The 23214-nt window shown below is 43.6% G+C and overlaps 1 protein-coding gene across 12 annotated transcripts in view; it reads right to left on the reverse strand.

Annotated features, from left to right (window-relative positions):
• The window catches only part of MAP7D3 (MAP7 domain containing 3), a 47085-nt gene extending 30045 nt beyond the window's left edge, over positions 1-17040 (reverse strand). For 4 of the 12 annotated variants that reach the window (XM_053273809.1, XM_053273811.1, XM_053273808.1 and 1 more), the window contains exons 1-4: positions 16808-17019; positions 2493-2594; positions 1395-1475; positions 897-1060 (exon numbers count right to left, since the gene is read on the reverse strand). In XM_053273809.1, coding sequence (XP_053129784.1) covers positions 897-1060; positions 1395-1475; positions 2493-2594; positions 16808-16886 — 426 coding nt within the window. In that variant the 5' untranslated portion in view covers positions 16887-17019. Of the gene's footprint in view, positions 1-896; positions 1061-1394; positions 1476-2492; positions 2595-16807 lie in introns of all 12 variants that reach the window. The other 8 variants (XM_053273815.1, XM_053273814.1, XM_053273813.1 and 5 more) reach the window with 3 other exon arrangements.
• Between the last annotated feature and the right edge of the window lie 6174 nt (positions 17041-23214).

Below are 23214 nucleotides of genomic sequence, written 5' to 3' on the forward strand. Positions count from 1 at the left end.
TTCTGGGTCTTGACACATTAAACAATTCTCCACATAGGAGAAAGTCAGTACAAATGGAAATATCAATCAGACCAAAACGGTGCTAGTTTTCTCACAGTGCAAGTCATCCAACAGGTTATTCACCAACCAAATACATCTGCGGTCCAGTTACCTCAATCAGTAGAAGTTTACATCCCACAAGTGAAAATGGCCCCACCTTCATTACTTAACTGAAAAGCTGTACAAACAGATGCATAAGAAGAACAGGATAAAGCCTATGTACGTGAGAAAAAGCATAGGGAGGGGCTGGCAAAACTGTGATGGGAAGAATAATCTATGACCAAACAAGTCTCCAGAGACCAGAGAAGTCAGATGATCCAGCCAGAAAACAGTGGAAAATGCCAAAGGAAGTAGCTGGAGAGAGTGTGTCTGCCATTGCAGCTGGGGATTTTGGGAGTTGTAGTCAACAACATCTGGGAAACCTTGTTAGAGGGAACACTGGCTGGAGAGAGTGTCTGATTTAAAAGATGACTAACAACATAGACAAAACCTATATCTGTTAGTCATTTTACACCCACCCACCCACCCACCCACCCCATTCCAGAAAGTGAAGCCATGTTTGCTTTGTATAAACTGGGTAGTTTAGTCAGAGCAAAGCTGTTGCCCCTTGTTAAAAATGTGCGCAAGCAGCTTTAGCAAAACGAAACAGGTCTTCAAAAAGACAAGCCACTGACCACGGCTTGAATCAAGACAGGATAGAGGGAGGAAGTGACTGTGGTGACTGAGGATTTGGAGGGTCTTGACTACACCCGAGATGTTGTCATGTACCATTTAGCTATCCAAGTTTAAATCTCAATGCAACAGAGAAACAGCAGAAGTGGCATCCCCACGGCAAAATCTTGCGGCCACAACACTACCTTCTCCTCCACAATCTTCTGTTTCCTCTTCTCCTCGACTGCCGCTCTTCTCTGCTGCTCTTTCAGCTTCTGCTCCCTCAGCCTCCTCTGCTTCTCTTCCATCTGCTTCTCATACTGGAGTTTGGCTTTCCTCTCCTTGTCAAGTATCTGCAATTCCTTGACAGCTGCATATTTCAACAATACAGAAGAGTGAAACATCCCCAGATATCACCACTGGTCATATAGGGTCTCGTGCTGGCTTCTCTGCCAATAACAAAGATCCTCCCGAGACCCATGTCTGGTGTCCAAGCCTTCCAGGAGACGCTTCTTACACATTTCTAAGGTTTCTCTCTGCACAGAGCATGGCCAGAAGTTTACATTTTTAAAAAGTGAGCACCTGAGATCTTGCACTAAGTTCTTGACTGTATGCCACACCCACACATACAGATAAAACAAACAGGCCTTGTTTGGTATCACAGGCATTAAATATGCCTTTTGTACGATGAAATATAGCCTTACCATTCAGCTTCTCTCGCTCTTCTCTTCGCTCTCTGGCTAACCTTTGCCTCTCTTCTGATTTCAGAATGGAGCCGTCTATCACTGCAAAGGACATGAAATGCAAACTGTGTACAAATCTGAGGTTTTCGGAGAAGCAAAACACCCACTTCCCACAACACATGTTCATTCTTGTAGCTCCACTACAGTCATGTATAAGGATTGACCAGAAGTTAGGAACTGGTCCTAAGGTAAGCAGAGCTGGTGCTTATCACATGGAATCGCTAATCCCTCTTGGCAATTCCTGAAGGACTGACTAATGGGCCACTTCTGGTAAGCAGAGCTGGCGCTGAGGAATGAACCAAACCAAACTGATTTGCAAAAGATGACAGGATGAATGTTTTGTAACATGAGAATGGTCACGTCAGTGTACCTGGCCATCCTTACACACGGCAGGAAGCATTTCTTCCTTTGCTTCCTGATGTGCATATTTTGTATTGTCTTGTTTTAACCTGTCAGCCCGCTGCAAGTATTTTGACTGAAGAATTATTATTTACATTTATAGCCCGCTCTTCCTCCAAGGAGCCCAGAGCGGTGTACTACATAATTCAGTTTCTCCTCACAACCCTGTGAAGTAGGTTAGGCTGAGAGAGAAGTGACTGGCCCAGAGTCACCCAACTAGTATCATGGCTAAGTGGGGATTTGAACTTGGGTCTCCCCTGGTCGTAGTCCAGCACTCTAACCACTACACCACGCTGGCTCCATACATGGCATAGAAATTCTTCTATAAGTTGTTGAAATGTATTTTACACATCGGTTATGAAAAATCACACACACCCCAGTGAGACCATTTCCTGTGTTACAAAGCAGAGACACGGTCCCTTCTTCACTGGTTTGCCCCGCCAACAAGAATAAACCAATCCTTATTCAGCTTCTGAAAGATGCTAAGATGAGGCCCTTTGGGAATGTGCAACTAAAAGATCCACAGTAGATAGAGCAGGTTAAAATCTCTCTTCTCTAAAAGGAGCATAGGGGGATGAATTCAAGATGGAGCAAGTGCAGAGATCTGCCACCAAAGACATCACAGGAATGAAGACTGTGTATGGTAAGCGAAGATTCTACCTGGTTTAGTTGCTGACTTTATGGTTATTGCAGACGGCACTGGACTAGCACTCATTCCACTTTGGTTTCTTCTTTCATCTGCTAATGCTTGGGCTGCAGCAACTATAAGAGAAAGACCTCAACAGTTATACAACTAAAAACCATCACACATGCTACACGACAGTTACAGTTAAGGATACATATGTTATGGAGGACTTGCTAGCATAGCATTATTCAAACCTGCTCTTGGTATAGACACAGCTGGGGGGCGGGGGCAGAAGTCCACAGTTCTAGACCTCTTCTCCTGGAGGCCTATAAAAGCCCCCACCTCCCACTTCCCCAGGTCTCTTTTTATTTGCACTAGTTTAGAGTGGGCAGGATAAAGCATGTAGGTTATGACAGTGTTTTGAATCTGACTATATTGTAAGGGAAAGTTATGAATTATCCATTGTGAGTCCATGTGGTCCCATTTCCATTGAGCAGCTTGTTTTCATAGCTGGAATGAGAGCCAAAATGGGAAATCATTGTCCGTGTGTTAGTTCCACTTGAAAAGGCTCAGACCACCCAGTGCTTGACCTGAGGCACCAGGCTAAGACAAAGCTTTGAGAGCCCCAAAGTTTGGCCAAATAAGACCAGCAACCTTCTGGACAACACTTGACCTGATGCCATCGCTTGCCATGAAGTGCATTTCCTGTAGCGCCCTGAACTCCGAGCTCACCCCCTTCATCCAAAAATGTTCCATTCAATCTCTACTCTCACCCCAAGTCCAGCCATCAGTTTCTCTCCTTCTCCAGAAGCGGCCTTTGCTTCTTCTCAGCCTCCAAGACACTTGCTTCATCTTCTAGCCTTTATTACTTTCTCGCCTTTCCTAACATCACCTTACCCCATTAGCCTCAGCAAGGATGATTCCTTCTTATTCGGCCTTATAACAATCCTGAGGCAGGTGGGTTATCAATACCCATTTTATCAATAAGAAGGTAAGGTAGAGATGGCCATTCTAGCCATGGGAATAACTTGGATGGTTACACTCAAATGTTTCCTAGAGGTGACTGAAGCGGGAGGAGAGAAAGATCTCTACCCAACCCCTTTCTTCTCAGTTTTGTACATGCCTTCTCAGGCTGAGAGGAGAGCCTGACGAGGGAAGGAAAGCATAGGTCGAGTTGCAGCTCTGGGTGGTTTTATACAGTTGCAGCAACTGTATTGCAGACACACATCTGCAATTGCACATGTTAAACATTTCCTCCCCCATAACACTTGTTTTAAAAGATGGCTACGAGTTTATAATCTTAATATATGCTCTGGGTTCCTAGGAGCAGCTCAGTTTTATAAAGCAATTAGGTGAATGACGCTCTTAAAAAACTGCACTGAAATTTTCAGGGGTGTGTGTGTCTGAGAATCCAAAACAGAAGCAAGGCAAATGCAAAGAGAAAGGATGATAAAGATCTTTCCACGACCTTTGATTTAAGTGGAGAAAATGCCTCTTCACCAGCTGATCAGAGGTTTATGATCAACTCAAGGTATTCTGCAAATGGAACAAGGTAGAGTGTGTCCTTGTCACCAATTTTACTCTTCCCTCTAATTGAACACTGCAGAAGGAAGAGTGTTTGTCCTCTCCATGGCAACTCATTCTGTCATGGCAATAATCCTCCCCGAGGCTGCACCCAAGAACAATCACCTCAAAGTGCTTAATCCCATCTGAAGTCAATGATAAATGCTGGCTACAACACTCATTCAGCAACTTTAAACTGTCACCCGCAGCTGTTGCCTTGTCTTGAATTAATTCCATGCTGCAGCTCTAGAGAAGCCTTCCCCAATCCTCTCTAGACACAGCCCTGTGGCTCCTTCTGGACAATAAAAACACTACGGGAGATACTGCAACATGGCTATTTTGACAAGGGGTCAAATATATTTGCATTGCGACAGTGCTACCAGAAAGGGGTCACTCCACAAATGCGACTCAATCCTGCATCTGCTTTAGACGTATGGAGTATTTAAAACTAGAAAGCTCATTTTGCACGCTGCAGAATTGATCAGGAAGTCAAAAATATGAATTCCCTGCAAAACAATGAACCAAGTACAAGTTTGAACCAAGATACCCAGCTGAATAACAGCAATCTGCAAACAAATGAAAAGGCTCCTTCATGGACTAAGGCTGCATCCTGCTTTTAAAGAGATGCAGAGATGTAGGTGGCTGCAAGCATTTGATGTAGAGGTCAAATTAGCGCCAGTTGCAACTCTGGGGGATGCACACTAGTGACCAAAACAAGTCTTTCCAAAAGCAAACAGGATGTCAGAGGAATTAGTTTAACCCAGATCTGAGATCAAGTGGTGTGTGTGTTGGAAGCTATAACATTCACTATCATGACTTGCTTCTTGCATGACATGTCTATGCAATCCAGAGAACTTGCATAAAATGTTACATTACTTCTGCAAGAAACAGTAAGGTGATATTAACTGGTGGAACCATTTGCACACGTTCTCTGGAAACGCAATTAAAGCTTCCCAATAGCTTATTCCTTAAGGCCACAGAAAAATGCTAAGCATGTTCCATATGCGGGGGTGACGTTTTGTGAATCCGTATCCAAGAAGTGCAGAGGACCTAACAAGAAACAGAAAGCTGAGTTTTTGGAGACTAACCAGGAAGATTATTCTGATTCCTCAAGACGATACTCCCTCATGGCCCTGACCAAGAGTTTGTGCTTTTGCTTCTACAGTAGATGCTGCCATCCCAAGCACTCCTAGAGGTTAGTGGTGCTTGTGTTGTGAGTAAGCCAAGGGGGCTGCCCAACACTTGCTTATAATCATCATCATATGCGCAGCATTTTGAGCATTCAGAGCACTTTATATGCATGCAAAGGCTTGGAGTCTCTCAGGAAATCTTGGAGAAACTGGACATTTCCCCCCATACTTTATTTTTCCATGGAGTATTGTTTTTACTGCTGCTACTTTGTGTTTTATGCATTATTGTTTTTGATGGGTTATTGCTTTTTAAATAGTTATTTTTTATATTTATATTATCTGAACTTTTATATTTTAATTATGTTTAATTAATTAATTATATTGTAAACCACTTTGAGAACATCTGTACCTTTGTATTTTAATTATGTATTCTTTTAATTATATTGTAAACCACTTTGAGATTTTAATGAAAAGCAGTATACAAATCGAACAAATAAATAAATAGATAGTTTCTATTTCTAAGATTTTTGCTTGGGTTACTTGAAAATTAACATGGTGGAGGTGGATTTTTTGTGTTTGTTTTCACTGTATAAACAGATCAAACAATGTGGCAAAACAGATAAACTATTTATGGCATCAGGAAAATTTGTATTGTAATTTTTTGAGAGAGAAAATTAAAAGAACATTGTATGCAAATGAAGGTAAAATGTGCCTGGGATTTTCCAATTCAAAAATTTCCAGAAAACCCATTTATTTGCTGTTATATCTATGTAAAGCGCTTTGGGAACTTTTGTTGAAAAGTGGTATAAAAATCTCTGCATGAGTGATTGCACAATCCTTACAACCACCATGTAAGGCAGGCCAGAACTGCTATACCCATTTTGTTGATGGGAGGCTGAGGCTGAAAGGAAGTTACAGGGTCCATAGGGCTATGGCCCATGTGGCCTTCAGCTTCCCTGACTTAGGGTAAAGTTTAGCTGGCGTAAGGAAGGTGGCAAGCTGTGGATCCTGGGAGAGAATCGACTGTGTTAGACAGGATAAGCTACTGTTCACTTGCAGTCAGTTGAAGAAATAACAAGAGCAAGGCAGCTCTGCCAGAAGTTTCCTTCTTTAGCAGCTTACCTCTCAAGTACACGGTGTTTTGTAAACATGTGGGCAGAAAAGTGGAACAGGAGGGGAAAAAATACCTGTGTGTGGGATTTGCATAAGTCTAGGATTTAGAGTCCCTTCTAGAGAGGGTTAAGAAAAGAACAGAGGATCCCCAGTGGTTTTGTAGGGCAAAAATGTGTTGCCCCTTAAGCAAAGAGAAGAGACTTCCGAGGGGCAACACGGATGAAGGGTAACACAGAAACAGCTTGTCTTCAGGCTGCAGGAGCAAGACAGACGTAAGTTTTGGGCGGTATAAAAATATGTCAAATAAATAAAATAATAAATAAATAGTCTTTAGAAATACTGCTGGAGCATTTACAGCCGGGGTTCTCCATCTTGGGCCCTTGGAGGCTGCCGGGCTACAACCTCCTTCATTCCCAGCTACAATGGGAAGGGGTGATGGGAGTTGTAGTCCAGAAACCTCTGGGGGCCCAAGGTTAAGAAACCCTGGTTTATAGGGTTTTACACAGGTGTAATAGGCTCCTGACAACACATCAGACTTGGGATGTGTGACAACACAATGGAGGCTGGGAGAATAAGTTCCTGGAAAAGAGTTGTTACGGTGTTCGCAAGAAAAGAGAGCATTTGCTGATCGCATACAGTTCTCATCCTTAAATATTCCAGCCTATTTGCTACACTATCTTAAAACACTTACCCAAAGCTAAACTGGATTTTTTTTTGAACTTCCAATGAAGGAATAAATGTTACAGATCAAGTGTGGCAAGCATGACACTAGAGCTGAACTACAAAATCAGAAAACTCACTTAAGGGAAAAAGTGTACATTAAAATTTGGCTCAAAATTAAGCTGCATGACATGAAGCATACAAAACCAGCAGACCAGTACGTATGTTCTGTTTTCATTCCATCTGAAGCTTATTTTACATTGTCGCCAGCAGCCTGGCAAGCCAAGCAATGCACATGATCAGCATTCATGTTAACAAAGGGGGAGGGATCTAGAAATTAAAGAGACACTTCGTTCAGGTCTAGACAAATTTTAGGAGTCAGCCCTAAAATTTAGAAGCCAGACAACGGACACTTGACAAGATTACTGGACTTAGTGGCAGACACTGCGGAGGGCAAATGGGCCTCTATCTCCTTTCCAAGTAACAGAACAAAAACAGGGCTGCCTGGGGCAAAGAGATTTTATTAAACAACTCTACCTCTCTGAGCATTTTTGTCTAGGCACTACGGCTCCTGGATGCCTGAGATTCATCAAGCCCTGGCACAGTTGTACAAAATCCGAGAAAAACTGCCAACAGCAGAAGCAGCAGAATTCTTCACTGATCTCCTACCACATTCGGTCTCCTTATGGGACCATCTTATGGGCCATCTGCATAAATATGGTAAGGATGTTTCCACTGTTTGAGTCCACTCCTCCGCGACACTCACAGCCTAGGAAATGACCGTCCAAGCAGAACAAGGAGGAGAATTCAAAAGTCCTTCCTGCAGGATGGCAGCTGTTTAAAGTGCATCCTTCACCTTAGCTGCCATATGGCATGAAGTAGGATCCAAAGCCACACTTTTCTCTCTTGCTTTGTAACTTTGCTAAATGCCTTGCATCAACTGGATTTAAAAAGCCCAGAGACGTAAGTTTTGGGCAGTATAAAAATATGCAAAATAAATAAATAAATAAGGGCCATGTGTCCTGCCAATGTTTTTGAGGCATTCATGACATGTTATACAAAATTCATGGGTGTAAAAGGGCACCAACGCTCCCAAGCAACCCCTGCCTCGCTTCTTGAGTTCTCGCTTCATGCAGAACCATTTATTGGCTTTTGTCTGTGCAGTGTTTTCTCAGTACATTAACTCTGCACTATAGTTGAGACAGCTCACGAAAGAAAACATAGTCCCCACGATGCTAACTGTGCTGCTAGCAAACGGCCATGAACTCCCTTCATTACTTTGCCTTTGTCTAGAGGGGGACAATTAATTAAGTACAGTTAAAACGAAGAGAGCAAAGTGGGACAGGCTACACTTCCTCACTGTGTTCCTTTGTGGAGGAGCAGTGTACCGAAAGATATCTAAACACAACACCATGAAAGCCATCACTGGAACACCACAAGCGTAAAAACAGGCCACAGACCCAAGGAAGACTGCTTGGGAAGGCTTCCATCAAGATTTTGGAGAGTTCTTCCTGAGACCACCAGCATTCTCCCAATGAACGACTATGAGTATTGCACATGGCTACTTTGCTAATTAATGGAAGCAAGAGACAAACCCCTGCCTGATAAAACTTACAATACAAATTAGGCACACTTTGTATTCAGCCAGGCACTATGCTACTGATTTCTTCTCAAGATAGGAAGTTGCCTTCTGCTGAATCAGACCATTGGCCCACCTAACTCACTATGGTCTACACCAGGGCTGCTCAACTGTGCCCTCCAGCTGTTTTTGGACTACAGATCCCAGCAGTGGCCAATTGTCAGGGATGATGAGAGTGGTAGGCTAACATCTGCAGGAGGGCCGAAGTTGAGTAGCTCTGCTCTATACTGACTGGTAGCAACTCCCCAAGGTTTCAGACACGGCTCTTCCCCAGTCCTAGCTGGAGATGCCAGGGACTGAACCTGGGTCCTTCTGCCTGCAAAGCAGGTGCTACACCACTGAACTACAATTCTTCTCTGTAGCTAACATTTCTAGCACACCCAACATCTGTAACAGCTGAGTTTACCACATGCAAACAATGAAGCAACGTTAAAATGACAATTATTTGAATAAATATATTGATCTTGTTCTACATAACCTTATAAGCAATGCATGGCATTAACTTCCCTGAATGTGCTCCTCAAACCTCACTCACAAACCCATGAACAACTGTCACCATCAGTCTACTTGCTCTGATGCTACAGGACAGAGACTCTGCACATCGCGTATCCCCTTCCAAATCCTGCCTGACAATGGCAATACAGACGAAAGAAGCTTGGTGTGTATTCTGGTGCAATTCTGCAGATTAACTTCCTCCCGGCATCATTCTCCTTCGCTAATCCAGAGAAACCAGGTGTGTTTTCAAGAACAGATATTAAATTTAATTCAGTGATGCAGAAATAAGGACACACTCTGAAAATAAGGCTTTGTGTCATACATATACACAACTTAATCCTAAAAACCAGCAGATGCTTATTCTTTCCTGTTCTCATGGTCTCACCTCACTGTGTTTACAAGTTATGCCCTCTTTTACACACATCTTGGTGTTTCCTTCCCTGCTCTCAACATAGAGAAGTGGACTGGCTTCCTCTTTTCCCTTCTTCCCCACCCCCCAAACTTAGTGAGGAACATTACTTCTCTCCTGGCGAAAGATTTTCCTTCTATGTGTTGTTTGTCCTCCAGCCTGCAGGCAGGGCATTGTTGAATAGACAGGGTCCCCCCCTCCCACCCCATGACTGTTAACAATAGAGCCTAGCACAGCAAATCACAACAGACCAGGCAAACTCTGAAATCACAACTTGAAGCCCTTCTTTAGGAAGACAATAGTGCCTCTATTATGTGGTATGCACATGGAAAAACCATTGCTGTTGGAGGTTAACCCCTGATCTTCCCCGTTCCTCAAGAGTCCATTTACACTACTCCTCTTATCATAGTCAGTGGTGCCCAACTTGCCCCTGCTGTACTGCTGATATTGACAGCATCTTTACCTCTGTAAGGTTCACTGGTTTCCCAAGAGCGCCTGGTGTTGTACGCTCTCTACCTGAAGACTCAACACAACAGGCAACCGGCATAAAGGGGAAACTGCAGAGCATTGAGAATAAGAATAAACCACTCCTGCCCTTACAAAGTAAAATCATTGAGCAGAGCATATTTTATAACACAGAACCCTCAATCCAGTTATGGGACAGTCCAATGGATTAGCATAGGGGCCCAAAGACCATTGTGGCTGGGGACGACGGGAGTTGGAGCCCAACATCTGGGGACCCATGGCTGGGAACCCCTGGATTAGCAGAAAGGACTGGCCACGGAAAGCACAGATTTAGCCCAGCCCAAATATATAGCCATCACTGGATAGTATGGCAATGTCAGTATCATGGAAACAAACAGAATGTAGAAAATAACCATTTTTTTTGCATTGACTTCAATGCAAAATCAATGGAAGCTTCAGCCAGGTATCTGGAGATAAAGTTGTCTAATATATGCCAAAAAAATTAGAGAAATGCATCCAGAGTGATTATCTTACAATATTATATAAACAAGTAGCAAAGAAGAGGGACCTACCAGTAAAGCTCAGGGCAATAACTGCATAGAAAGAAAGAAAGAAAGAAAGAAAGAAAGAAAGAAAGAAAGAAAGAAAGAAAGAAAGCTACATTTTCATCCAAACTGGAATCTTGATATTTTTCATTAGAAAGGTCTGCCCTGCAGAATCCTCTGGCTTCTAAACATTTAATCCATTTGAATTTCACCTATCAATGCTGTACAGGTCTGGCAGATCAACAGGAGAAGGATCAGTCTCGAATCTCTCTCACAAGGCCTCATGAACAGGCAGGAGTGACAGTCCTCCTAACTATCAACCTCACATTCACCCCATGACACTTTAGCAGCCAGAAACAAGCATGAAATTCTAGTAATGGCATGTTAGTGGTAGATGTTCAGGGAATCTCTGAAGCCACACTGCCATCAAAGGATATTCCTAGCCACACATGGGTTTCCAAACATATCAGAGTGCATTGTGATAATAAACAGCAGTGGAGAACGCTAGGCCACAAATGGCAGGATATGTAAACAGCCTTCTAGCAGGTATTATACCTTCCCACGATCACTTAAAAACAACAACAACAACAACAACAACAACACATTCTGTTAATTTTAAACGTTCTTTAATAAACAGCACCATCACCATAACACGTTCACAACTGCAAGCCTTTAGTGGAGCTGCATTGCTTTTAAACAATTCACTGATTAAAGTAGCTCAGAGACTATGAGCTACATATGAATTAAATATAAATACCGTGTTTCCCCGAAAATAAGACAGTGTCTTATATTAATTTTAGCCCCAAAAAATGCACTAAGGCAATTAGTGGTACATCAGAAATTACTGCTAGGTCTTACTTTTGGGGTATGTCTTATTTTCGGGGAAACAGGGTATGAGCTACATATTAAAACCACTATAACTCTCTATTAAAATCATTCTTTTAAACAAGTGGCACAAGTTATTTGCAATTGTAGAATGCCTCACCTATAAGTATAGGTCTCCATCACTGACTGCACTGATTGACTGACTGATTTTTATACTGCCCTTCCAAAAACGACTGAGGGCGGTTTACACAGAGGAATGAACGAATGAATGAATAAATAAATAAATAAAGATGGATCCCTGTCCCCAAAGGGCTCACAATCTAAAAAGAAACATAAGATAGACACCAGCAACAGTCACTGGAGGTACTATGCTGGGGGTGCATAGGGCCAGTTCATCAAATCATCAAATATCACCAAATCAAGCAGTAGGGGCAGGGCTGTTTTAATGTATGGAACACTACATTAGCGGATACTTTTTTTGTTATAGCAGTGCAAATACAAACAATGACAGTAACTATGTTCGAACTCAGGGACAGTGGAGTTTTACAAAACAGGTATGAGGACCAGGAGCCTCCTAGCATAACCTGGAGCTTAAAACAACTCCACATAATTTGGCTGGATCCATACATGCAGCAAAATAAGGTGATACTGAGGTAATAATTGAATTACCCTGCTAACTGAGCAAAGAGGCACCTTTTAAAGTGGTGAGTCTCTTATATTTAGCAAGGGGAGAGCAACTAGTCCTATCCGTCCCCAGCACAGCATCCCTCCAGTGGCTGTTGCTGGTGTCTACCTTATGTTTCTTTTTAGATTGTGAGCCCTTTGGGGACAGGGGACCATCTTATTTATGTATTCTTCATTTTTCTATGTAAACCACTTTGAGAACTTTGGTTGAAGAGCAGTATATAAATACTCATAGTGGTAGTAGAATGGTTCATACCACTTCAGACTACTGGGAATATTTGAGAATACCATTTAAATGCTCTCCAATGTTGTTGTTTTTTTAAAAACCTTGGCAAAGGGAAATTGGCACATTAGGCACTAACGTTTCCAGCTCAGCCCGTTGCCTGCCATGCTGGTTTTCTACCTGCAAGGATATTTGAATTGGGGGAGCATTTACGCTCCCACTTACAGTCTGAAGTGGTACAGTCCATTCTACACTTTATTCTGGCTCATTGTTGGGTGACAGAATGCAAAGGAATCCTTCACAACTAGCCAGTTTTCACATACTACCTCTGAGCAAGGAGGCTAACCCCTCACGCCCCACAAAGGTTGAAGACAACAGCACAGGCTTGTAAATGTTCTTTAATAAACAGCACCATCACCCATTCACGACACCATCAACTGCAAGCCTTTAGTGGGACTGCATTGCTTTTAAGCAATTCACTGATTAAAGTAGCTCAGAGATTATGCTGAACATATTTAATTAAAACCACTATAACTCTCTATTAAAATGATTCTTTTAAACAAGTGGCACAGGTTATTTGCAGCCTCTTGTGGCGGGAAACAACTGCATTCAGATGACTAGCCAAATTCACGTTTTTAACCAGAAAGAAAAAGATGACTTTTTAAAAATTCCAGGCTGTCAAAGTGCCTCTAATAACTATCATAGGTATGAAGGGCAAGTCAACCTTGTGAGCTAGTAACTTTTGCAGACATACAGTACAATTTTATTCATGCTTACTCGGGAGCAAGTCCCAGTTGTTGAATGGAGTTTACTCTCTTGCGAGTTTAGGACTGCAGTTTTAATTTCGAGGCTGCGATGACAGACTGATTCAGTAACAAATAGAATGTGTTTGGAAACCTCTCAAATATGTTCCCCCCCCCCATCCTGCAAGCTGTTCTATTCCTTGGCTGATCTACTGTGAAAGGAAGAGAAAACTGATAAAAGTGATTTTCAGCTACTCACACAACTGGGTACCTCAACTATGGAACTGACCAACACATCTGTCAATTTCACTGTGTTGCCAGTTCAATGAAAGAGACAAGAGCAGGCAGTGATGGGTACTAGAAACATCTGCAAATTCAAAAGAATAGATGCCCCATCCATTGCTAACATGAGCTAATCTTTCCAGCTACCAACTCCAAGGTAGCCAGTTGTAGAGAGGCTGTGAAGCTGGAGGAAAATAATAAAGAGAGATTTTAGTATTTCACAAGCACTACATTTACTTTAAATCCATGAGGAAGAAAGAGAAGATCTTGTAAGCATCTGCCTGATCAAAATATACAGCTCCCAACTGAAGGATTTTGCACCCAGTTTCCTAAAGGAAGCCAGCTGACAACAGGTCTAATCAGAGGCTGCAACAATTAGTCTGCCATGCTGTAGGCCAGGAGTTAATTTTTAAATTAGGCTTGCAGAGCTGAAATCTCAAGTCCTCCTGCACTCTAATCCACTCATTCTGTTAAACTGGAACAATTCAAGCTATTCTCATTTACTGACATGCCCACTAAACAAAAAGGCATGGAACTAAAGTAAGTACTTTTATGAATGTGAATAATCACTTTCCAAGTAATTCCAAATACATTCACAAAGAAAACATCCTGAGCAAATATAGCAACTCATTTTATACAAGTGGGAGGTAGGGGGGAATCAATGCAATTTCCAAGATATTGCCATTAGGCATTTCTAATGCTAGGTTCAGAGAGTGGGGTGCAGGATTTGAATCTGGGAGAACTGGATAAAACAAATCACAACAGAAGGTCCCAGGCTCAATTCCTGGAATCTTCAGTCAAGGGAACTGTGGACAGCAGAGCTGGGAAAGATTTCTCTCTGCCTGAGACACTCGAGCTGTTGCCAATCAGAGCAGACAATACTGGGCTCTATGGACCAATGGTCTGACTCAGTACAAGACAATTTCACAGGTTCACTATCTCTCAGCCCAGGTTCCCTGTCTCACAAATGGAAACAACAAAACTACCTGAATATCTCTGAGGATAAACGCAACTGTAGAACAATCAGGACGCAAAACATAATACTGTTAACTACTGCAGCTTTTCCTATCGTGCCCTGTCAGCAATGTACTACAGCAACATTAATAATCTGATCAGAAAGGAAAAACTCAGTGTTCAAATAGACGTATTTGGCCTAAATACTGTGCTGCCATGCACTGCTAGTTAAGCGAGATGACACAAACAGAATAAAGAGAGGTAAAAGACACTAGTAAACCAATGGGAAGCTGTGACCTTCTTTTTAATAGCAAGAGAAAAAAAGTCACGTAAACATAAAAATCTAAAGAAGTCTACACCCCTTTGCAGCAGGCAGAATGGGTTAAAAAAATATCAGTAACCAAACCCCAGCACAATGCTGCAGTTTTCTACAGAAACTAAACCTTGGAGGGAGGAAGCAGACCAGAGAGATCTGCAGAGTGCAGGATATAGAGTGGGGGGGGGGGAGAGAAAGAGAGATGTGTGTGGTGACTGTCAATTAGCTCCTCTAACTGCAGCAGAGGAGAAAATTAGTAGGGAACTTTCAACATGAAATGACAGGCTGACAGATTTGAAAAGGTTATCTTTTTCTTCCTTCCTTCATTATTGCTTTTAAACCTAGGATTAAGGACAAAAACTCTACCATATTTGTTTTTTCCCTTTTGCCCCAAATAAGAGAGTCTTTAAAGTAGATTAGGAAGAGGCTGGGTTTAAAAAAAAAAATCTGGGTGGGGGGGAAGGAAGAGGAAAATAGTATTGCTGAATCTAGAGTTGAGAGTGGGAAGCACTTGTAACAAGAACAAAATGGGGAGACCCAAGCACTGATGTGAGGAAGAAAGGTAAGGAGAAGGCAGAGGGTGTGGAACACATGGAACAGGGAAGATAACAAAATGAGGGGAGAGGTTAGAAAGAGGGCCCAGGATGAATTTGCAGAGGGTGAAGCTCTTGGACTAGGAAACGTGACAAAATAGAAGGTGGGTGATGGCAAGAAGGACCCACACACAAGTAAGGGGCAGGCTTGGATGTGCGCACACACATATACAAATCCAGCATGGCACTGCAATCCTATACTCATTTATTCAAAAAAGAAGTCTTTTTTACCTCCAAGAAAGCATACACCGGATTGCAACTAGTCCCATTGAGTTCAATGAGGCTTATTTCTAAAGAAGTGTGCATATGACTGTAACCTTGATAAGGTATGAATTTACTGGAGACGAGAAACATGGCAGGATGTGACAAGAAAGAGGGCCTAAAAGGTGAAGGCTGGAGGGAGAGAAGGAGGGAAATGAAGAGGGTGAATTAATCTAAGTGAAGGAAGAGTTCTTGGGGGGGAAAGGAAGTGAGACAAAATCAGGGGTAGGAAAGAGAACCCCCAAAACAGATATTAGGAGGGTGCCTCTGTGTGTGTGTGTGTGTGTGTGTGTGTGTGTGTGTGTGTGTGTATTTAGTGAAGCACATTAGGCAAGAAGCAACATTGTAGAGAGGAAGAAACCAACATTAAGGGGGCAGGCTGGGGAGGAGGCAGGATGAATGAATTCATCCAGGGGGCTGGTGATGAATGAATTTCAGTGGGGGGATCTTGCGACAGGAGACCTGCTCAAAAGGGAGAAAGGAAAAGGATCCCAGAATTGATAGAACACTATGGGGGACGGGGAAGCAATACTAGAAAAGAAAAAAGTAGTGTGGGGAGTGGGAAGAAGCTGGAGAAGAAACTAAACATTAGTAAGGGGGGAGGGACAGAACAGTAAGCCAGGGGCTGGTGGTGAATACATTTCAGCAGAGATGCAGCCCTTGAGACAGGAGACCCTGACTAAATGGGGAGGGGAAAGGACCCCTAAGATGGATAGAAGAAATGCAGTGTGTAGAAAGTGCAAAGCACTTGAGACATGAAAAAGGGTAATGGGGGGGGGAGGGAGAAAGAAGAGGACAGCCCAAAATTAAGATAAGCAGCAGGCTTATATTAATAAAATTAATTATATTATATTAATAAAGTAGGTAGGTGGCAGGGCATAGTAAATCAGTGGGGTGGTGGTGAATGAATTTAAGTGCGGGAGGACCCCTTGAGACAAGAGACATGCCCAAATGAGGAGAGAAGGGGAAAAGGTCCCCCAACACTGATTCAATAATTTGGGGTGGGGGAAGAGCAATATTTGTGGGAGGGGGCAAAGAAGGCAGAGAAGAACCCCAAAGCAACCATAAGGGGCAGGCTGGGCCAGGGGGGTCTGATGAGCCCCAAGAATCCTCCTAGCCACCCATACATAGCTCCCCCTCTCAAGGTGTCCTTCCTCCACACACCCCCAAATAACTTTCGGGGGGGGGGCTGCTCTTCAGGCGTTCCCTGTCTGCATCCCTGGGCAGTGCTGGGAGGGAGTTGAACTGAAATGGGGGGTCACATTTGGGGACTCCAATGGGGCGGGGGGGAGAAATGGGGCAGGGCAGAGAAGCCCAAGGGGAGGTTAGTGGGGGGATGAAGCGGGAAGGAGTGAGGGGGGGTGAGGTGCCCTTGGCTTTGCTTGGGGGGAGGGAGGGGGGAGTCCGAGCGGGGGGGAAGTGACAGGAAGCCCACCCGCCCGCCTCTCACCCATCTGCTCCCGCAGCCCCTTCAGGGACGACGAAGCGGGGGCGGCGGCGGCGCTGCTGGGGCTGCTCCCCTCCGCCATCTTCGGAGCTCCCTCTTGCCCTCCTCTGGGCTCCGCCGGCTCCCTCACGCCCCGCAGCCGACGGACGGACCGACTGAGGTGCACTGCGCATGCTCGGAATGGACCAAGCCTCGCCCCTCCCCCCCGCGCTTCCCTTTCTCTCTCTGTGTCTGTCTCCGGCCCACCCACCCCTCGCGTCAGCCAGGCAATGGGTCAGCCCGCCTCGAGGCGGGCCAGCGCGCGCCCGCAGGCAACGGCGCGGCCGCAGAATAGGCTGTGACGATTCGGAGGGGCGAGGGAGAGACGCGCCACGCATGCTCGGAGTCGGGCGGCAGCGCCGCCCTGCGCGCGGCTTCCGCCTTCCCGCCACGGCTGGCAACGGTCGCTGCGTCTCTTCCGCCCTCCCCTTGTTGGGGCGCCGGGTGGGTCGCAGGTTCGAATCCCCAGTGCTGCCACCGCCTCTGCCTCCTCTTCACGGGGCTATAATAAAACGCACACCTTTTTCTTTCCCTTTCTAACTGCCATTTTCCCGAATTTCAAAAAAGAGCTTCAGTTTCAATAATTCCAAAAGAATGGGCGGGGGTGGGGTGTGTGTGAGATTTGCAAGGAGGGAGACTGGAATTCCAAGAGCAGCATCTCCGGGTTCTGCCCAAGGAGAAAAAGAAATTGGGAGAGGACTTTTGCCCTCTTAAGGCAAGGGTTCCCAAGCTGGGGTCCTCAAATGATGCTGGACTACAATGCCCAGCATCCCTTGCTCGAGTGGGTGGGGGTGATGGGAGTTGTAGTCCACCAGCATCTGCGGACCCAAGTTTGGGAACCCCAGGGGGCCTAAGGAGAAACACTGAAGAGTTCCAAGAGAATTGAACATTGAAGAAACAGAAATTGGAAGATAACTTTTGCCGTCTTAAGGCAAAGGTTCTCAATCTTAGTTCCCCTCACATGATATTGGACTACAGTGCCCAGAACCCCCTGCCACAGTGGCTGGGGGTGATGGGAGCTGTAGTCCATCAACATCTGGAGTCTCAACTGGTTGGGGACCCCAGGCCTAAGGAAAAATATTGAAGAATTTTCTTGGGTGGTTTCCCCACATCCTTGTAAAGCTGAGTCCACTGAGTTCAATGGGGATTATTTGGAATTCCCAAGGTATTTGCTGTTCATTTGTTGCTCTGTGTATGGTTGCATTTAGCTGGTGGGTAGTTGGTGGTACTGGAGACCCACTGATCTGTGACTCTGGATCCCACCCCGCCATAGATCTATGGGGCCCCCCGGAGCAATTCACCCGGAGCAATTCTCAAGATCAACCAGGAGCTTTGCATGCAGGTGCCACTGGGAGTGAGCCATCCAAAGCTACAGAATGGGAGGCAAGGGGGCAAAGTAATACCCCTGCTTACTGAGCAAAGAGCCACCTTTTAAAGTGACAACTCTTTTCCTGTTTAGCGGGCGAAAGACCCTATCCAACTCCAGCACATCCCTCCACTGTCACCACTGTGGTTGCTGGTGCCTACTTTATATTTCTTTTTAGACTGTGAACACTTTTGGGACAGGGAACCATTTTATTTACTTATGATTTATTTTTCTATGTAAACCGGTTTGAGAACTTTGTTTTAAAGTGGTATATGAAGAACTAAGCAGGCTCAGGATTGGTGCCTTCACCAGATATCCCAGAAACGCAAATGTAGTGCCTGAAAGCACTATCCCTCTTCGGCTGTTGCTCCCCAGCGACTGGCATTCAGTGGCAGACTGTCTCTGAAGATGGAGGTTCCATTTAGGCAATAGTCTCAGCTGCAGAGGGTCTTGGAAGGGATTATCTAGACCCCTTTCCATCTGTCTTCCATCCTGGATTTGGGACTGAGACTGCCTTGGTCGCTCTAGTGGATGACCTACGCCAGGAGCCCGGCAAGGGGTGGGGAGTTTGGCCCTGCTGGTTCTGCTGGACTTCTCAGCAGAACCAGCTGCTGGTTCAGTACCATCGACCATGGTGGCCTTCTGGACCGCCTCTTGAATATGAGGATTGGAGGCACTGCTTTTGAGTGGCTTCAGTCCTTTCTTGGCAGGAAGGTCCAGAAGGTGGTGCTGGGGGACTACTGCTTGACTCCTTGGCCATTGGCTTGTGGAGTTCTGCAGGGTTCGGTCTTGTCCCCCATGCTGTTCAACGTCAACATGAAACCGCTGGGAGAGGTCATCCGGGGACATGGACTATGGAAAACACCTATATGGTGCAGCAGCAATATAGGAAGATGCTAAAAGGCATCATCTCATACTGCGCAGAAGGAGGCAATGGTAAACCCCTCCTGTATTCTACTAAGGACAACCACAGGGCTCTGTGGGCACCAGGAGTTGAAATTGACTTGACGGCACACTTTACTTTTAGATAGATAGCTAGATAGATAAAATAATCATTGACAGACCTATCCTCCATGAATCTGAGAGTGAGAGAGACATGCAACAGACAGGCCTCAGGCCTCACACAGAGTCACAAATGTAATGCCACTGAACCACCGCTGCAAGGGAGGGATCTCCTAGCCAGGACAGAAACTCTGATGTTGGTTCTCTGCAATCTTTTCCAATGAAATATTTACTTCCAGGCACCTGCAGGTATAGAAAATTACTTTTTTTTAAAAAAAATTGTTACAGTTATCAAATCATTTTTGTGTAAAATGGGCCATTTGCCAATAATTTCCAGCTGGCAGGAGTGGAAAAAGAAACAATATTCTCCATACAGAATGTTGTATCAGTATTCTCAATGCATTATTCTGCATACTGTTCTCCTGCTCTTAAAAATATTCTTGAATTAAAAGAGTAGTGCTGGATGCTGGCTTGAAAACATCTTGAAAACAGAAGCTGGAAAAGAGCCCGGAAGCATGCCAAACTGGCCCCTGGAAAAGAAGTCTTGAGACAGCTGAAAACTACAGTACTACAGGACCCTTGATAATCATATTTGCAATGGTTAGGTAACTGTAAACATATTTTTAAAAATCTTGGAAGGATGTTGAAATAGTTGTGTATTTGGTAGACAAAGTTAGCTTAGCTCCAAAGATGGTAATTTAAAAAACATGTGGTTTCATCTGGGAAGCCCTGAACAATTCACCTTTGTGGATTTATTAATTTTTAATTATCTTCTTAGCTGGATTGAATAGTGACATTTTATTGTCACTTGTGTGAGGCCTTTGTGCTTAAATACACAATATTTAAACCCCACAATCAATTAATTAAATGGACGTGCAGTTATTGTGACCAAGAAGCATCGATCTGAAGTTAATTATGCATTATTCCACCACCCCTGCATTCTGCTGGAAACCTCCTTGTGGCTAATTTTGAAAAACACAGATGGTTAGATTCAAAATACTGTATTTCTTAAAATATACAGTGTTAACTGTATTCAGTTGCATTTGGATTTAAAATTATGTTAGACAAATCCCTGGAGACAAAACATCAGAGAGAGCTGGTCTTGTGGTAGCAAGCACAACTTGTCCCCTTAGCTAAGCAGGGTTTGCAGTGGTTGCATATGAAAGGGAGACTAGAAGTGTGAGCACTGTAAGATATTTCCCTGAGGGGATGGAGCCACTCTGGGAAGAGCATCTAGGTTTCAAGTTCCCTCCTCGGCTTCTCCAAGATAGGGCTGAGAGAGATTCCTGCCTACAACCTTGGAGAAGCCGCTGCCAGTCTGTGAAGACAATACTGAACTAGATAGATCAATGGTCTGACTCTGTATTTGGCAGCTTCCTATGTTCCTAATATAAGCTTTAAGAGAGAGAGAGAGTGTGTGTGTGTGTATCTATCTATCTATCTAAATGTGCGGTTGTCTTGATGGCTTCGGTACCACAGGGGCATAACGGAGCTACGTAAGGAGTTTTCTTGTATTTTCCCTCTAACACCACGGTAGGGGGCACATTAAATCAGGCACAAGTAAAGGCTCTTCTAAATTTTGCTGTTGTTAAATGATTTAAATAATTTGCAGGTTTTAAAGGGAGTTGGATAAATAGAAACACATCTCTTGGAAGGCTTGCAAGATCTGTTTGGTCTTCTACATCCAATACTCGCTGTTTGAGTGTTCTCTTGGCCTGCCTGTTCAGGACCCAACTTAATAAGTTCTTCTTGCACAAAGCCATAGGTAAATAGTTTCTGCTTTAGGGATCTTTTCCACCTTGAGTCAAAGTTATCAACCATGGTCAAGGGGGCTAAGCTGTCTGGATAGAATTGCAGCTTTAACCAGTTTGCAAAAATCCACAGCCAAAGCTCCATTTCTATCTTAATAACACTGGCTTCTCGGTGAAGAACCATATTGGGAACACATCATGGGACCTGAAAAATAGATAGTAACAATTTGGATTGAACAATTTCCAGCGAGGTATAATAATCATAGGGGTGTGTGTGTGTGTGTGTGTGTGTGTAGAGAGAGAGAGATGCTGTTTAAAATGATGATGATAATCATTAATAATAACTTTATTTGATAGCTGCCCATAACAAATTGTTCTCTAGGCAGCTCACAGCATAACACTAAAATATCCAATAAAAACACACCACACATTAAATCACAACAGACCAAAAGGGAAAATACAAAATACAATACAAAGCAATTTTAAAACTCTTTAAAAATCAATTAAAAATCAAATTTATAAATCAAGAATTTAAAAGGCCTGAGTGAACAAAAAGGTCTTTACCTGGCATCTAAAAGAACAAAGTGATGAAGCCAGGTGAACCTCATTTGGGAGGCTACTGCATAAGCGGGGTGCAACCACCAAAAAGGCCGTCTCCCTAGTAGCCACCCGCCTCACCTTGTTTGGCACGGGCACCTTCAGGAGGGTGTCTGAAGAAGTTCTTAAGGTCTGGGCTGGGACATATGGGGAAAGATATAGCAGGGGGAGAGTAACTGGCCCTATCCACCCCCAGCACTGTACCTCCAGTGACTGTTGCTGGTGTCTATCTTATGTTTCTTTTTAGAATGTGAGCCCTTTGGGGACAGGGTTTCATCTTATTTGTTTGTTATTTCTCTGTGTAAACTCCCCTGAGCCATTTTTGGAAGGGCGGTATAGAAATCGAATGAATGAATGAATGTATGAATGAAAGCTACTCTCTTGCAAACAGAACTCCATACAAGTATTTTCTGGATCCCAGAAGGATGCTGTTAATAAAAAAGAACTGTATACATTTATTGTTGATTAACAACCAGAAATATAATGTGGAATATAATACAATGTGTCGGTTTCCGCCTTCTTCCATTGATCTGATGTTATATGAAAATACAGTGATGTTGTATGAGAACAGCAGCTGCAGTAACAGTTATAAAGTGTCAGTGATGGAGCATTCTAGGATTAGCTGCTGCATACATGCCCTGTTTTGTCCTCCAAGGTTGAAATATATCAATGATATATATAAATGATCAGCTTGAAATGTTTTATTCAGGGCTCGTTGCATATGTAAACTAGCACCTAAAGGACCTGCAAACCTTCAATTTAGGATTTTTTTTGGTGTGAAACCGATTCTACCTTGATTGAGAGTAATTTCTTTCTCAAGCCAATGAATAAGTTGAAGGGGACTCAATTAGTGTTCTGTGTGTAAATCTCATCACACTGAGTGACTTCATAAATACTAGTTACAGATGCTCACATTTCAGTGCTATTCTTCCTGGGATAATTGCATACTGTATGCTGTGATCACCATAATGCAATCACTGCTAAATTAGACATCATTTCAAAGTGGGAATCGTGCCCCTGACCTGTGAGAAAGGAAGTGATTGGACAATCAGCATAAATGTTATTACATTTTGATGAAATAATTCATTCAAATAGTGACATTTTTTATGAGTATGCCATTTCTGCGCCATGAAGCAAAGGGTTTAGAGTTACTAAAATTTCCAGACACAGCTGTGTTTCCAATTGAAAAAAAAAAATCATTTTCATCTGAAGAAGGCATAAAGAGAGCATTAAAAACATAATAAATCCCATTTTATACAATTGGTTCACTGAAGATAACATGAACCAATTTTCTGAAATGGATTTAAAATAACAACAACAGTAATTTCACCCCAGATCACATATACTCTTAGGGATGCACACTTACTTGGGAGTAAGCAGCTCCAAACTCAGTGGGGATTACTTCTGAGTAAACCTGCATAAAATTGCACTGCTAGTTATTTACTCACCTTGATCCTGAAAAACTGTCTGAGTTTTCCTGTTGTTTCATTGAGCAATGCCCTGTTCACTAAGATTTGCGAAGGTCCAGAACTGAACACAGAAAACAAATCAGTTTGGCATCAGAAGGATAGAGCTAGAAAAGCTACACAAAGTCATTAAAACTAGCTGAACCAGGCGCCTGTGGGCAGCAGAGGCAGGCCGGGATGCCTGTATTT

The sequence above is a fragment of the Hemicordylus capensis genome, chromosome 11 (genome assembly GCF_027244095.1).
Source record: "Hemicordylus capensis ecotype Gifberg chromosome 11, rHemCap1.1.pri, whole genome shotgun sequence".
Classification (NCBI taxonomy): Eukaryota; Metazoa; Chordata; class Lepidosauria; order Squamata; family Cordylidae; genus Hemicordylus; species Hemicordylus capensis.